General features: G+C 45.1%; 1 protein-coding gene across 1 annotated transcript in view; it reads right to left on the bottom strand.

Moving 5' to 3' along the window:
* Positions 1-332: 332 nt before the first annotated feature.
* The window catches only part of APOBEC2 (apolipoprotein B mRNA editing enzyme catalytic subunit 2), a 21263-nt gene continuing 4356 nt past the window's right edge, over positions 333-17239 (bottom strand). Inside the window, 3 exon segments of the mRNA XM_075115461.1 lie at positions 333-965; positions 1541-2088; positions 9163-9323. Coding sequence (XP_074971562.1) covers positions 1548-2088; positions 9163-9323 — 702 coding nt within the window. The 3' untranslated portion in view covers positions 333-965; positions 1541-1547.

Below are 17239 nucleotides of genomic sequence, written 5' to 3'. Positions count from 1 at the left end.
TAGCACCATTCCAGCTTGTGAGAGTGCAGGAGAAACCAGCATGAAGAACTGATTGGAAGAGCAAACCCTGACTCGGTTCCCCAGCTGGTGAGTGTCCCTGTGACCCTGGTTTGGTCTGTGCCTTATATGGAAAGCGATCTGCCCATATTCTCTTTCTCTGTCTCCCACACTTGTATGTACTCTTTAAATTTTTTTGGCATATAGTAACTCTCCCTTCTCACCATGCTGCACTTCAGCTACGAGATACTTCATACGTGGCTGTCCCAGGGTGTCTCACTTGTCAGATCAAATTTAGGACCTCTTGCAAATAGAGAAGAAGGAATAAACAGTGCTATAGCTCTTGCAGTGATTTCCAATTTTATTTCATTTTGCTTTTCCCAGTTTTATATCACAAACGTCATTGTACAAGGGGAGAAGGTATTTGATGTGTTTGAAATCGAGTACTTAAGGCTCCATCATAATTTACAATAGACCAGTTAGCCTTAATTTAAAACACAGCTCTGATTATTGAGGAAGATAGAAGAAGGAAACCTTTTTTTAATCTTAAATCCTTTTCTTTTTAACATTTATGAAGTACGTACTTTCTAAATGCATATATCTAAGTGGCAGCTTTGTTCTAACATCTTTTCTCGTAAATTAGTCCCACGTTGTGAGGCCTACGGTCTTCCCTTTTCCTTTCCACTGCAAGCCGTTTCACTCGAGGCTTTAACCACGTGGTATGTTGCTGCCTTTTTTGCTATCGGCAGAGGCAGCATGGGTTGGTTTGGGGCGGGGGGGAGGAACAAAATAAACCAAAAAAAATCCCAAACACCAAAGATCTGTGTTGTATACTGTTGTGTAGTCCATTCGGCCTAGTCTTCCAGAAGTTGGTGCTTCACCCTGCTGGAATCAAAGCTTTGGAAAGCAGGAGTGTCCCAGATGTCCGAGTCTGTTGCATCTCTTCATAGGTCTTTTCTGAATGGGTCCTGGGGGAAGAGAAAGGGACACGTTAGAAGCTTCAGATGCTTTCATGTTTTATGGCTTAAATAGGTGACTCTTTAGTACCCCTTTAAAAAGAAGGAAGGGAGTTCTGCAGTGATGACTTTTACTTTAGTGGTTGGGGCTTTTTCTGGAGGGTTAGACTTCGGGCGGGTGGGGGAAATCCCCTTTTCTCTCCATTCCTCTCACTATTTCCACATGTCCTGGATATTATGCATATGGGGAACAACGAGGTACTACTCTGGCACCTAGTGACCCTAGTACCTTTTTCTTTGCTATGCCTGGAGGTGTTTGCTCTGAGGAGGTAAAAAAAAAAAAAGCTCTAAGTCCCTCCTGTGTCGTCTGTGCAGGAGCCTGCTGTAGCGTTACAGCCCTTGAAGGGGTAAGTTACTGCCTAGGATTATTTTTGATATTCAGGTACAGGCAAACCCAGCCAGGTACACGTGAGAGCAACAGTAACTGAAATTGGCTCTGGTTTCAACTCTTAAGAACCTGAAGATAAAAGAGGCGTCTGTAATACTAATACAAGGAGCTGGGTGACCAAGTGGAAATCCTCACTCACGTGAGCTTCAGTGCAAAATCTCGGCCAACTTTTCCTCATAATACTGGAAGTTCTCTTGAATGTCCTCCCATGGCACGAAAGCCTTTGCTTCCTCTCCTTCCTCCTGTTCCACAAAGTTCTGCCAGACATACTCAAAGTCTTGAGGCTTCATAATCCTCAGCTTGCAGCCAGCTGACTTCATTTTCTTCAGGGCAGCCTGCATTTCTGGATCTTCCCACATGAAGAGGCGCCCTACCATGATTGTCAGACGCAGGTTCTTGTTCTTCTTTAGGGTCTCGGTTATCCGATCAGCACAGGTCACGCAGGGGCTGGAGGAGACGTACCAGGTGATGTTGTAGCGGAGGCTTGATTCGCACTTTGGTAAAATCGTGTTGAAAAAAGCCATTTCTGCATGGGCGGCTGCATGCTCATCTTCCAGGTAACCCCGGGACGTCACTGACTCTTTGCCTTGGGTCTCGAGAACATAACACAGGAAGGTTTTGTTCCTGCCTGAGCTGTATTCCACGTTCCTGAACTGGAATTTGAAAAATATGGCTGGGAGGCGCTCCCTAAAAAGAGTGGAGAGGAGAGAAACATCTCAGAGGCAGATAACAAAGCATTATTATAGGATTGGTTTAGTTCCTGCTTGATCTTGGACAAGTTGCTGCATCTATGATGGCTGTATTTCTCCAAGTATTAAAAGGAGATGCCTTTTCATAGGAGGGTAAAAATACATTAAAAATTACAAGATACTTGGCTAGTTTCGCTGTGTGGTGAGGCTTCCAGGCCCATTCTCACTACCTAGTCTTTTTCACTTCATTTTAACAAACTTGTACTGGGAATCTGTGGTACCTGCATTGAGGTATTTGAAGAGAAACTTCCTTCTGAAGTGCACTTCTCGAGACTATGATATTTACAATTGCATTTTCCCAGTCTTAATGCACCTGTAGACCGAACTGTTCTACTGTTTTCTAGGCTGTCAATATAGTTCTTTCAGTGTGGTGTTGCAACGTTAATCTGCAGGATCGGTTGTCCTACGTTGTTGGGATGATAACTCTGGCATTGCTAATTAACGTTTTACCCCCGGTGCATTTGCGGGCTGGATTTCCTCTGAGTAGAGGCAAGCGTGACTGACTAGTTGCAGTTTTTACATGTTCTAGTTTTACTCCTCCAGTATCAGTTGAATACTCACGTTCAGTAGGATTATGTTGTGACTTTGGTTTAATAAAATACCTGAGATCAAATCTAACTTTGCTGTGAGGTTTCCCACTGAAATTCGATAGCTGTCTCCAGGGTACCACTGATAAACTTCAGATACTTTTTTTTTTTTTTAATGTTGTGCGCCTCTTCCATTCTGGGTTTCTAAATGAGCATAATCCAAAGTGAGTCATCACGGCGAGTAATGTGTTTGCAGTCCTCTTTCACGCAGAGAAGGTAGTCTGCTGTCATTTAGGGAAGTTAAAATTGGTCCCTTAAAATACTGCATATGGCTTTTATGCATTGCTGACTGAAGAGGTGAAAAAGGAAGGCTGCACCGTCCCCTACCTCTTATTTTCTGATGGAGGACCAGGCTTTCCTGATCGCCCTCCGTAACATCTAACTGTGGAGCACTTCAGTACAAGAGCTAGTACTTGAAGGATGTTAGGTGGAAAGATGAAAAGGATGTTGCTGACAACATGCCTTGTGACCTGCTAAATGCTGCAGAGGATGGGAGTGAAGACTGCACAGAGTAGCCAAAGTGAAATAATGAAAAGGAGTAACACAACACTTCATTTATTACACACTAGTAATCACCTGGCATGTTGTACTCCCCTCATCTGAGCTTTAGGTGCACCTATAACCTTGATGTTCCCCGTGAGGCAATAATGAATCTTTGTAAAACAGTAAGTGTCTCATTCATCCCTGTCTCATCTACAGTCAGATTATAATGTCAGGCCTCTCCAGGGGGTACACTGAGCAAAGGTCAGGGTTCTCAGACTATCGGAAATTTTAACTGGGGAGAGAAACGAGGCTGCAGGAGTAAGCAGCAAAATGTCGTTCTGCCGAGAGGGAAGAACAATTTGTGATGCAACATCTCACAAGATGTCTCCAGAGAGAGTGGAAGTGAAGGGTATGGAAACGAGTGGAGAGAATCAATATCGGTGTGTCGTGCTCACTCAGTAATGTGGGAACCACGAGCCAATGTACTGGAAATTTGCTAGTGGGACATGCCGGTATGGGCCGCAGTGAGCATGTGGGAAGGTTGCAGGTCAGGAATAAGGACTGTAAGGAGCTGGATCTGATGCCTTTAAAAATTAGTAGATGTCTTTCTATGGAGCGCAATGGATCAGGCTTTGCCAGGACTGCATGGAACACCCCAAACAGCGGGTGCGAATCAGAGGGATGGGAACAGGAATGTTTGAACAGAAAGACCAGGGACAGGCACTTAAGAGTTCTTCATGTAATACCTGGCTGCAAATATTACACGACATACGGTAAGCAAACGGCTTCTTGCTTAGATAAGAATTGGAAATAGTGTGCTGTCTAAATACATAACTCAGAGTAAATTACAGCGATTGTCAAACTTCTTTAGCTGAGTTGTTTTAAAAGTTTAAATACAGGTTTCCATAAATGTTTAATTCCACTTACAGAGTTTTGGAAATTTCAGTATGTGTATTTTCTTGCTGACAAAGTCCTGTGGCTTTTTTGGCTTTTGAGAAAGTTAAAACATAAAAGAACACCCTCTAGGTCTAATGTTTTTATGGCGCTACAGTAGTATCTAAGGTCCATTTGGGTCTGCTACGCAGATTCGCAGTAAAAGGCCTGGAGTTGTAGTTCCCACTTCTGTTTTGGATTTCCCAAGAGCAAGATTTTACAGATGAACAAGGTCACTGGGAATATGAGTGTACTATACCGGCCAGATGGTGCGAGAGTTGGTGGGGTTAGGTTGGCGCTGGTGCACTGTGTGCTGAGAGAGGAAGATCGTTAGTCTCCCAAATGCAACAAGACGTTCGAGTCGAAACAAGGTTGTTCCTAGAATCATGTCTATGCGGGGAATATCTACTGTTGCTGTCAGTTAAGGACCACCGTAATTCTTCTCATATATCATCGATGCATGACAGTGGAATTTTAGAGTTTGGCTTTAGAAATTTTACTAGAAGCAGGTTTTCAGCTGCTGCTTAAACAGTGTAATTAAAGCCTTACATTCTTCAATCCTACTTAAATGAGACCTGCACAGGATGGGACTTAAACAATAGAAAAGTCTGTTTGGGATCCTTCCATGCTATTACTGTTTTAGCTGGCAGAGTATTAATGAGGGATGGGAAGCAGTGGTGTGGGTACAGACTTCTGTGTTGATTAATGAGCAAATAAATCTCGCTGGTTTGCTGTGATTTGGTCTATGGTGCTCTGGTTTACACTGAGAGTTTGCACAAGCCTAGGTAAGGGAAACTTGTGCTGGTTTATACAAGTTCTAAAGTACCCGGAAAGACTACTTTAACTTCCTTTTTGTAGCATTTTGACATCTGTTCCCTTACGTTAGATAACTGAAAGCTGCATGTTAGAGCGAGTCTCATTTTCTTTAAGATGAATTGCAAAATTTTCACTGATTTTATTAGAGGATTATCAGACTCTAATTTAGCATAGTGTCTCTTATTCCCCGAACTCCTTTCTCTTGTTCTTTGAGACAAAGAAAAAATCACTTCCTGCTTTATAGCCTACATAATGAATGGTTAATGATTTAATGATTCTTTAGTTAATGATTTCTTTGAAGTCCAGCTATGTTGGGTCTGACATAAGACACCCGTTGCCTTGTTTCAGAGCTAAGTTTGTAAGGCTACAGTAGGTTGTTTTAAAATAACATCATGTATTTAAATGTAGCACATCAGAGTCACATGGAAGTTCATTCCTGATTTAACTGTCTTGACTGCAGAGCGGTTACATCAGTGATGAGATTGAGTCTGTATGTTTTGATGAACGGCAGCGATCCGTTCCAGGATGTATTGACTCAGTGGCGTATTTAGTCAGGCCTTCCAGACAGATTTTATTGCTTATCATCTTGGCGTCTGTCTAGGATTATCTGGGATGTTCACCTAAATCTGTCCTCCTAGCAACATGGAATAGGCATCAGCTTAATTAATAAGTTTCCGATAAAGAATATAAACAAAGCTAAGGGCGTTTTCCAAGTCAGTAAGTAGCTGGCTGAGAGCATGGAAAATTTGCTGATCAGGGGTACGTAGGCAACCAATGGGCTGTGTGTTTTAGTTAGCAAGAATCTGCTTAATCCCACGTAAACCAGAGCAGGGAGGACGTTTCGGCACAAGCGTGAATTCTAGACTTCTGTCTTGACAGGGTTTAGCCTAGTCCTTGCTATGGGACTCTTCCCAGCAGCGGGCGAGGTGTCGCTGGCCCTCCGAGCAACAGGAAAGCCCTAAAGCGAGTGATTCAGCGGTGAAAGAATGGGCAAGAACAAACCGTATGTACCGGAAGACTGCATACATACTTAAATGCCATACACAGCATATCACTTCTGAGTTACAGCATGCTTGGCAGGTGACGCTCATCATTTATTGCAAAGTGAAATACTGTAATTGTATTGTTTATTTGGGTAGATTAAAACTCTTTCCCAACAACTGAGCATCAAAATACATCCCTGAAATAGCTGTGTCAACTACTACAAGAAACAGCCAACTTTGTTAACTCAGGTCTAGCTTTGAATAGCTTCCTGACTGTTCCTGAGTAAACGACTAATTCCTGGCAAGCCTATTTTCCCATGTTTGAATGACGGGTGGTGTACAAATGTTAATATTATCCCTATTTTGCCCATTGAGGCTGAAACCTCAATCTGTAAGAATGCTACTGGACTGAACAGATAACGTGCTTTTAAATTTGCTGAAATAAGGTAGGCTGGGGGAATGGAGCAGCTGCCCAGCATGACCCCAGTGCTGTTGCATGCTGGGCGGAAGAAGAGAATTATAACTTCTAACGAGAGAATAAAAATGTGGGATTATCTGAAAGATGCTGTAAACTAGTAGAACATATTCTTTAGACTTACATATTTGTTCAATGACTATTTATACTATGGACTTAGGTTATTTGAGCTGATAAAACAGTGTCCTTTTGCTCGCTCCTTGACAAGTGTTCACAAATAAACACCCTCATGCTGGGCTCATTGATTATAGAACGTCTGTAATGATCAACTGTTAACAGGAACCAAGGATTTACCAGGGCTTGAAGGAGCCTCATTTACAGCCTGGGGAAAGTGTAAATAAAAGTGTCTACTTAAATGTCAAGAAACGTACACAGATGGGACTTGTATTTATCCAGGACTGTGTTGAGCCAAATGTTGACCAAAAAAAAAGGGGTTAATATTCGTAAACAGAGTGATTAGGTTCCCAGTATTTTCTGTGTAAGCCAGACTCCTTAGAGCTATAAGCAACAGCTTGAAAACTTGGCTGTGTGTCTTAAAATGCCCCTAATCCAAGGGCTAAAACTGAGATGCAGTGTAATTGAATTTAAGTGTTTCCACAGCTGCAGTTATGTGTTTTCTCATAATTCATATAACTGGCTTTATTGTCTTAAAATCCGTAAATAATTAGAAAAGTCCAAACAGCAATCATACTGGCTTGAGGCACAGTCTGAACTCACGGGGTACTTCTTAAAATGAAAGTAAAAATTTCTGGATTTTCAGGGTCCTTTAGGATTTCTGCTTTGCTTCCTCATTCTCACCTTCAATAGTCAGCATATGAGTCATAAACTAATAATCAGAGGAGATTTGGTCATGATTCCTACAGGAATTCACCAGATATTTATAAGCACTTTCCAAATAGTATCGTGATGAGGATGGTATAAATACTTGCATACTGACAGCTCCCTCACCAAATGCCTACGTACTCTCAGTTCAGAAACTCGTCTTGCTTGGTACCAGCATATAGAATGGGAAAATCAGTTGGTACCAGCTTAACATACGTAGATACCATAGCACAGACTTGAACTCGAGGCTTCCTTGCCTCACCTGCCGCTCTTACTCTGGTACCTCTGCCCCGGTGCAGCTCCAGCAGCGCGGCTCACTCCTAAGCCCCAGCAGGTTAAGTTCCTGTTGTTACACCTTTCCCTCTGCAAGCACATGGCATCCCTCACGCTCTTGCTGCTGCCTTTCTGGAGCGGAAAGTCCTGACAAATTCTGCAAGACCCTTGTAATTTCATCAGATAATTTCATTACAGGATGACACCAAGAAAGTATTTTTCACCCGTGATGAGCTCACTGATTCCTATCCAGGTCGTTGGGGTTAGCAAGGAAGTCTGAAGATTTCTAACTGCAAATTGAGTGTTCTAAGGCTGAAAAATCTGATTTCCTCATTGAGATTGATCTTAGTGCATATCTTAAATGTCTAGAAGTTGTTGCCATATGTGGTGTTGGTCCAGTAGCTTATATAAACCATTTTTGGTGTCTTAGCTCCATTCCTAGCAGAGGGATGTGCTTTTCTAAAAAGTCACTGCTCTAGCAGACGTGTATTATTTCTGTGATTGGCTAGGGCAGAGACCAAAGGCTGTGAACAACCCCAGCCCAAGAACTGATTTTTTCAGAAAAACATATTTCAAGAAGAAAATGGTTTTTTCAGCCCCGTGCAGGGGTATAACCCAATTACCTGAGATCAGACACAAGGGCCGTCCTGCCGCATGCATTGTTTTCAGAGATACCAGCCCAATTTTTTTCAATTTTTTAAAAATCTTTCTTACCAGTTACTGTGCCGCAGCCAGAAGGGTTCCAAGGGGGTTTTTAAGAGTCTGCTCTGTGCTTTTCATTCAAGCAGCTGGAAGAAATCATGGTTTCGGTTTACACTCTGGGAACACTGCCTTGGTGATGGCTAAGGGAGACCAGAGGGAGGAACTATATAGGGCATCTTGCTACTGCTACAATGTGCGTTTTGAAATGCTTAGAGATAGCAGATTACACACTTTTTTCCCCCTTGTTGCAGCTGTCCGTTATGTCTGACAGAGTTCAGCTTCCTAGATGATCTCTGTTATATCTGCCCTTTTCAAAGGCCACGCTCACTGGAGCAAAAGGAGCTGCTTGCTGCTTTGCTGTCTTGAAAACTGCCTCTTGTTTTGGTGCCTTTCTGTGAGTTAGGCTTTTTTTGAAAGTCAGGTTTCAGCTGTGGGTGTGGAGCCCTTTAAAATATGGACTTTTAGCTCTCGTGAAAAATCTATCCCTTAGGTCCATAAAGCAAATCAGCCATAGCAAGGGTATTTTTCCTAATCCACAGACAGAGAAACTTTCAGACAAGAGCCATTGATCACACCAAGAAATCAATGTTCAGTGCTCATCAAGGGCCAATACCTTCCATCCTGATATCAGCCAAGTGATCCCATTGCAGTCAGTGGGACTGCTTGCACTGTAAGGGAATCAGTCAGCACTACAGAAACAGACCCGCTTGTATAAAACAGATCGGTCTGCCTGCCTGGTGTGAACCCGTCCTCTCTAAAACTCGGTGAAACTTGTAACAAAATCCCACAATAATGAAAGCCATACTTACGTCATTTAAAAATACTCAGAAGTGCTCTGGCTGAAGATACCGGCTTTAATTACCCAACAGAAGAGCTGAGGCAGAGACCTTCCCCACTTTGCTCTCTTGCACCCTCATATTTATATCTAAGCCTCTTACCCTGTCACAATTTCAAACGGTGGCAGGTCTTCCCGCTTCAACTTCTTCTTCTTTTTTTCCTCGCCCTCTTCTGCGTTGTCAGGTTCGCCATTCTGGGTGTTGCTGGGCTCCTCCTGCTTTTCTGCCATCTTCTTGAGTACAGGGGTATTAAGTTATGGCCACTAGGAAAAAGAAAGAGCAACTTCTGAGAGCTGTATGGGAGAGGAGACAGCAGAGGGAAGAGGGAAAAACAGAGCTGGGAGTTCCTGCACTAGGCACAGTTGTCAGGAGCTAAATATGGAACAAAGCAGCAACGATAGAGGCTGGATGGAGTAGGATGACCCAGGGCTCTCAGATGTCACCTCCTTCCCTTGCTTTCTCTAGGTCTTTTTAACAATCCCTCTTGCTCCCCTTTTAATTTAAAATTAAGTGACGACTTCACGGTGGGCGGGTTAAGCAATGGATGGAAAATCCTGGAAGCAGAAGTATCTATTTATCCACTAGCGTGACAGATAGCTGGCAAGGTGCAGCACTGGCAGCTTCTCCAACTACCTTCTTTTGCCAGTTTTTTATGTTGCTGACCTTGAAGGACCACTGTTTTGGCTCAGGCAAGAGGGGAAAGGGGCAGTCCCCCCATGGTTTCCTGAAAAATCCTCACTGGTGGTGGATTTGGCCTCATGGGCCACCTGGAGTGTAACAGCAGGCATGCTCAGAGGAGCAGGAGACTTACCTTTCCCTCCACCCTGCTTCTCCATGCAGGAGCACTGAAAACAGGAGATGAACAGGGTGAAGTTGAAGGTGCTTGTCAAAGTTGGTGTCAGATGTACTGGAGTAAATGCAAACCAGAACCTTCTCCCAGATATTTTAAAGTCAGCCTTGCAATTCACGGTGGGGCAGTATTTTTGGTGCAGGGCAATTCCACGTGTGTGCACTGAGCATCTGCCCCTTATTCTGTATTTTTTCTCTCTGTTGCCTGAATGCTTGAGAAGTGCCCGGTGTACAGGCAGCGACAGCAGAGCTAGGTAAGAGTAAGCATTTGAAACCTGCTGCCCTCAGTGATTCTTGCAACATTTCTTTTTTTCTTTCACCTTTGCTGCTGCAGAGGATGCAGATGTTGAAGGAGCGATTGCACTGGAGCCAAAGAATCGAACAGATGAGAGCCCCTGGTGGAGGTGTGATGGGAAGTGAAGTGGGTGTGGGTGTGCGGTAACTGGGATTGGTATCAGCAGCGTGCCAAGGACAGGGTACTGGAGACGCTCTGGTAAGGTACTTCCTGGGATTTGCCTGAGCTAGTGTGGGTTTGGAACCTGCCTTTCATACAAAGAGAAATGAGGAGGACTATAAGGATTTTACTGACACAAGTTTGGGATGTTTGGGCTGCTGGGCACTGCATCAGGCTTAGAAGGACACGCGGGGGTAATGTGGCTTTCACATAAGCTCTAAAAGGAGTTTTATATGCTTGGGCTAGGGGGGCTTTGTCTTTTTTTTTTCCTTCAGGATTATGTGAAATTCTTCCAATTTCTCCCTCTAAATTTAAATCATTTAAAGTTTGTATAAATCCCATGTGAGCCAAGCCTAATGAAAACCTGAGTAAGATTTCTCTCAGAGACTAATCCCGCTATGCCATGAGGGTGAAAGTAAATGGAAAATGCGTAACTGTGTAAAACTCAGTTTTTGGCCAAAGCATATTAGAAATCAAATCTCCAGTATCTTGGCTTCCGCACTTAATTCAGAACCCACTGTCATGAAGATTTGGGTAAATATGGAATATTAAGCTGTATTTGAGTAAGTATTCAGTCTGTACTTAGCGGAAACCCTGCTCTTAGGTTGAGGAGGATAAACCGTATTCTGTAGAAATTAAATAGGTGTGAATACCTGCTTTCAGGCCAAAGTCAGCCTTTGTGATACTGTTGTAGTCAGCTCTTTACAACTTTAGAGGGGTCTGCACTATCAAAAAGTGAAATAAATATATGTCGTTGAGCAGATAATTTTATCATAGATAATAAATAATAGATTATCACAGATCATTTATTCTGGCTACTCTTTCCAGCCCCCTTGCTAACAACAGCCTGCCTTTCTGTGCTACAAAATCCTTTGTAGCTTTTTATTAGTGACATCACTGAAATGCGGTCGTTCTGGGGACAGAGGCCCCCCCACTTTTACTCCCACACTGTTTGCTAGTGATGAGAAGTTGTTTATTTGATGACTGACACAGCTGGCATGGAGAGTATTGTGACAACAGCGCAATCAAGGATTTGACAAGTTCCAAGACATCCTATCCGTGGAAAATATATCTTTCATTTTTATGGTGCAGAATTTTATTTATTTTTAAGCTTAAAATACTTTCCTGGAGGGCAGGTGTAGTGTTTTTCCTCTTGCATGGTAACGATGCTCAAATTCCAACTCCCCTGTCCAATTACTCTCACCTTTGACATTTCAGGCAGTGTTTTTGGGCATGGGAATCCTCTCTTGATGAGTGACAGCTTGTTTCCTTCTTACCCTCATGCTTTAAAGAAGCATTCACAGACCCTGTTCAGTCCCTCTGACCCACTTTTCTTTATTTTTGGAAGCTCTTGACAGCTAGGGTCCCATCTTTCCTGCAGCCTTTAGCTTTCACTGGTGTGGCCCCTCTGCAGGGTTCAGGGCTGAGCTCTAATCTAATCTCGGGAATGTGGTGCTGAGACTCTACCTCCATCGGGCCCTTCCCCAGCTGCTCCGCAGCTCCATCTAGGGCAGTGCACTACATAGTCATGATCCACCCCCCTGCAGCGTCTGCCTGCACCAAAAATATAAAGGGACGCCACCGAGTTGCTGTCAATCTGACATTTTGCGTTAGAGCCATAGGAATCAAAGCTTTGATCAATTCTGTTCGGTTGGTTTTAAGTGACCCTAGTTCCCCTGAAGCGTGCGCATGTGTGCGAGAGCGTGAGTGTGTGGGCCTAATGACAGAAGCCAGTGATGGGAATTGTTTTCCATCAGTTAGTTCAGAGGAGGAGCTGGGACATGGGTGCTGAGAGGTGCCAGGGGTGCGACTAGCCTCACGTAAGGACCTCCCAATGGGACTTCGGTTAACTAAAATCATTGCACTTGCCAACCAGCATTTTTCTTGAGGCTTCCCTCCACCCTGCTCATCTCCCCACTGATTCAATGGGTTATTACGAATGTTGTTCAGCTCGGCGAGCCCTGCACAGCGGAATCGCTGTTCAGCCACGGAAGAGGCACAGGAGATCTGCACGCACGTCGGGTCTCGCGCAGGGAGAATGAGGATCAGCCCCCTGCCTCTCCCCGTTTGCTCCCCCACAGCAAGGGCCAAACCATGCTCATTTCCAGCAGAGCCCCGTGGCCTCTCCCCGCACACTGGATGCAGCCGGTAGGTGCGGACTCTTCCCTCGTAGGTGATCCTCTTCAGCAGCTGCACCCTGTGTGGGGAAACCCCCAACGGAGTGGCCACAGCCCTGCCCCGCAGCCACAGGATCGGCCTTTGAGCGGCTCCATTTCAGTGGCACAAGCCCAAGCTGTGGTTTCCTGCCTGAGCCCCTTCTCCATCCCGTGACAGATGTGTCCTGCAGCATCTGGCAGTCTGTCTCCCTCTATTTTAAAAGGCCTGGCTTCACTGTGTTGGGGCATCGAGGCCAGAGCGCCTGAGCAGGGCTAGATGAAGTAACGGGGAGGAGCAGACCTCCCTGCAGTCAGATTTGAAGAGCTGCCTGGATGCGAACGCTGCCAGCGCAGGTGACTGCCAGCAAGGCAGGGCTGAGGTGACAGCCTGTTCTAGGAGAAGTTTTCTGGCTTTGCTGGAGTACTGGATATTAAGGTCTGATCCTGCATCCATCCAAGTCCAGAAGAGTTTCTCCACTGACTTTAGAAGCATATCTGAACAATCTGAAACACATTTTCCCCATCTTAAATAAGTGTCTCACATAGAGACTGTATTCCCTGGACCTCTCTCCCAGGCAGGTCATCTGCTGTTCCTCTAATTGCAGCAGGAGTTACTTTCCCGAAGTTAAAATGGCTGTTTTTCTTCCCTGATCACAAAGGGGCAGTAGAAGAGACCTGGCTGTGAAAGTCCTTGCCAGGAAATGGAGGCTTTTATTGCATTCTCGGGCTGGAGGAACATTTTTGGATAGATGGGAGAGTGAAATGAGACACTGGCTGCGTGAGTCATGGCTCAGACGTGCTCTCTATTCCAAGGGGACAGCTGGTGGCACTAACAAAACATCTCCCTAGATACATTGTCTGGCAGCAATCCCCCTCCTGCTTTTTCCAGCTGTAACTACCGTTACGTGATAAATAAATAAACACTCTGACAGTGATGTGCAGAGGCAGCTTTCCTTCCCTCGGCCCCTGTAGGCTCTCACCTGACCCTCTCCGCCCACTGCAGGATCACAATGCCAAGATTTAAAAGAAGGGACTGGTGTCGGCCGCTGCAGCATCCCACAGGTTGGACCTGGACGGTGCCTGCGTCCCTCTGGGCAGGGTGGTGGCTCCCCATGGAAGGCGCTACGCCAGAGCTGACATGAGCCGTGGTGCAGGCAGAGATAAGTGATGCTCTCACCTCCTTGCCTGCCTCATCTTCACAGCTAAAGCCGGGGCCTCTCTGGCCTGTGATCCCCAACCCTCGCACACCCATTACCACACTGCTGTAGAGCTGGGAAGGAGTCAGTCTGGTTGGCAGGCGCTGCTGGCTGTCCGATTAATTCAAAGCCCAACTGGTAGCTAATGACAGCTCCAAGCAGCACAGCCTCCTTCCTGCTGGGCTTCTGCTGCAGTTTTAGTGGGAGCAGTTCAAGGGAAAGGTCAGCCCCCACCATGCTGCAGGTGCTCAAAGCCCCAGGAATTTATATTCTGCACCACCCCATGCTAACAAAGGGGCGGTGGGGAGAGCTGCTGGCCCGTAGTGAGCTCTCTGAAGTTTACACGCACGGAGCAGCAAATCCTCCCTAGCATTTGACTCTATATTTTAACATAGCTCCAGACATCAGCAAATCAATCAAAGTTCCTTACTGCTGAAGCCAGAGTGTTTTCTGGAACAGCTGGTAAATTATTGAATGAGGCAAGGCTTAGGAAAAGAGGCTGGACTGAAAGGCAGAAAGGTTTCTTGTTTATGCACAAATATTGTGTATCCAGCAGCCAGGGGATGTGCCCTTTGGGCTAAGATCAAGTGTAACGATCAGTTTAATATCAAATGCGTCTTTCTGGAAAGACTGGCTGAAGTTTGAAGAGGGGGATCATCGTTAGACATGGTGATCTGAGAGGTGGCTCTTCTCTCTAAATGCCATGACCCCGTGAAAGCTGTCACGAAGGCATGGTCTTTGTCTGAGTCACTGCTTGAATCATGTAGACCGAGACATGTCCCATCGAGGGTTATGAATATTCCTGACTCTGGGTGGGAGATGGTATCTATTCCATAAGCTAATTTTGGGGAGGCTGGGCAAACACCTTACGTGCCTGCGAAGGTGATCCAGCCTGCCTGCTGCCTGGTTAATGCTGGCAGAAGCAAAACTTCCCCGTGTTCCTTCTGGACCCGCTGGGAAAGAGGGCCCCTCAGGGAGGTGGTGTGTGGCAGGGAGGAGAGCCCTGAGCTCACACACAGCAGGTGTCAGGTGAAATCCCCTTTCTCACTCAGAGGCAAAACGCCGCTGGTTTTAGCAAGCCAGGTTCCGAGCCACGCTTCGAATTTCCAGCACCTCTCTGGGTTGGTTTTCTCCTCTTCCCTTTGGTCTGTCTGTAACACCGCGATGGCTCCAGACAAGGGCTGCGTGGCCACGTGCTCCTTCCAGCCACCGCGTGACCAGGAGCACGAGCCCCGTTACGCAGCACTAATGGGAAACCAGGGCCCCCCTAGATCCACAAAGGCAGAGGCTGGTTTTGGTCTGCACTGCACAATATAACTAAGATATTTTCTAGATGGCCAACTTTGGAATGTCATTAAAGTTATTTTTACTCAAGGGCGTTTAGTGTATCTGTTTAAATAGCAAATATACTAAATGATGCTTTAAATATTAATACAAGAGGGTGCTTTGCTGAATTTAACTTTGTCAATTGATTTCAAGCTATTATGTATATTACACGTAGGAACGTTTGCTATTTTTGCTGCCTGCAAGGAAATGCAAGTAGCAAAGAGAAGCTATTGGTGCATTTATAGGTGGACTGGAAGGAAGAGGAACCGAAATGAAGACAAGAGCAAGTCAGCTAGTCGCCCCAGTTGGGAAAATGGGGAGAGCAAACATGAAAAGATCAAAAAAAATCTATTACTCTTAATTCCAGATTTTCCTTTACCTGCAGGAAAATAAATGTGTAGAAGAGGAAAGGACTAATGTATGAAAGCTGATCAAGTATGTATCCGTATATTTAATGGGGAAATGCTATTAAAACGTGGCAGGTCTGAACCAGATCTGGAGTCAGTTACCAACGTAAATGCCATTTAAAGAATACTTTTCCCCTTTTCAAAAGCAGAGATCGCTGCAAAGACTTGCTTTATCCCTCCTGGCCTCACTAGGTGGCTCTGCTCTTCACTATTCCTCGTGGCTTTGCCCTGCGAACTGGGAAAGGACAGGCATAATGATGTTCAGGCACCCTAAATCATTCTTAACTCCGCTGAATTGAATCTCTAGCCCAGATATTAGCTTCTTTTTAGGAAGAAATAATTTATGTCTTCCTATCCTTTGGCATGTGGCTTTCTGGAAGACACAGACGAGGCATCACTGTAAATAAGCTCAGTGGTAACATACAGTTATATAAAGCCCTGAAATGTATAGGACTTTTTTTAAAGTAGCTTATGATCTTTCTAGTGCTGCTTGCAGTGCTCGTGCTTTATAGCCCTACCCCTGCTTACAGCCAATCTATTCAATGGCCTCTTCTTATGCAGCTTTTACTCGGGAGATTACAGCAATATGCTTGCAGCAGCAGTCCTGTATAAAGGTGTCCTGTAGCTAGAAGGGAAAAATAATGGAGGGGCTCAAAATGGCAGAACAAGAGATATGACCAAATTTTAAAAAGATACTGCAAATTTCAACTGCGCTCAGCTACTGGTGTTTGCTTCTCTTGGCCCCAGGTTTCAGTCCCACCGAGCACCCAGTTCTGCCATTTACATGAGTTGGACCCGGGAACATTCCGCATGTCTAAAAATCAGGCTTGACGAGACTCAGGAAGGACCCCAAACGCAAGAATTAGCTCCCTTACCTTAAAGCTGTGGGTGAAGTGTAATGGAGGAGCCTGTCCCGGGGATGCATCCCCAGGGGAGCGTGTCTGCACCGTGCAAGTGCCCCAGCTGAAGGAACCTTTGGGACCTTTAGGCTCGAAACCCACACAGCCCATTTACTCCTAACGTGCAGCCGGGAATGAGTCTGGCCGCCGGAGCCCTGCAGAGCCTCGCTGCCCATCCGCTTCCCTTTGGAGCCAGAGCACAAGCCAAGGACTCCAGACAGATTCCCCTGAGCTTTTGCAAACTTGGTACCAAACCAGTAAAATAAGAATAACTTGGATTTATTTATTATCCAAACAAAAGTGGCTTGGTTTTATTAAAAGCAAATACAATTTATTTTACATGCCCAGCTAAGCCCTCCTACCCCACCCTTTGCCAGTATACCCACCCACCTTAATCTGCAGCCAGCTGCCAGAAAGAAGGCCCACTTACCACTTTTCTTCATGTACACTGCTTCTATCAATTAAAAAATAATTGTAAATATTCTCTGTGTACAGCAACATCTAAGGGACAGATCTATCAGAGGCAAGGGCCAGAATAAAGGACGGACAAGATCTAGTTCATGCACCTTTTGTGTCCGATTCTGCCGTGGCTTGGTCCCATTTCTCTGGAACTACTTGTAGTTTAACTTTTCCTGATTAATAACATTCAGGAATGGAAAGACGCTGGGATGAGATACCTGTACCGCACCTGACAGACTTGACATGGGGCTTTTTGCCAATCACATTACAACCTTCAAGGCAGCGTGAGCAAGTTCTTACATTTCACAAAGGCTCTTGTGTTTCTCTACTTAGGAGAAAAAACCAAACCAACAAACCAACAACATTTCAAATATTTTTTTTCAAAGGCACTGATGTTTGTTTTTCTTTTCTGATGAGGAATAGCACACAGAGG

The sequence above is a fragment of the Phalacrocorax aristotelis genome, chromosome 21 (assembly GCF_949628215.1).
Source record: "Phalacrocorax aristotelis chromosome 21, bGulAri2.1, whole genome shotgun sequence".
NCBI lineage: Eukaryota > Metazoa > Chordata > Aves > Suliformes > Phalacrocoracidae > Phalacrocorax > Phalacrocorax aristotelis.
This window is presented reverse-complemented; position numbering and strand designations above follow the sequence as displayed.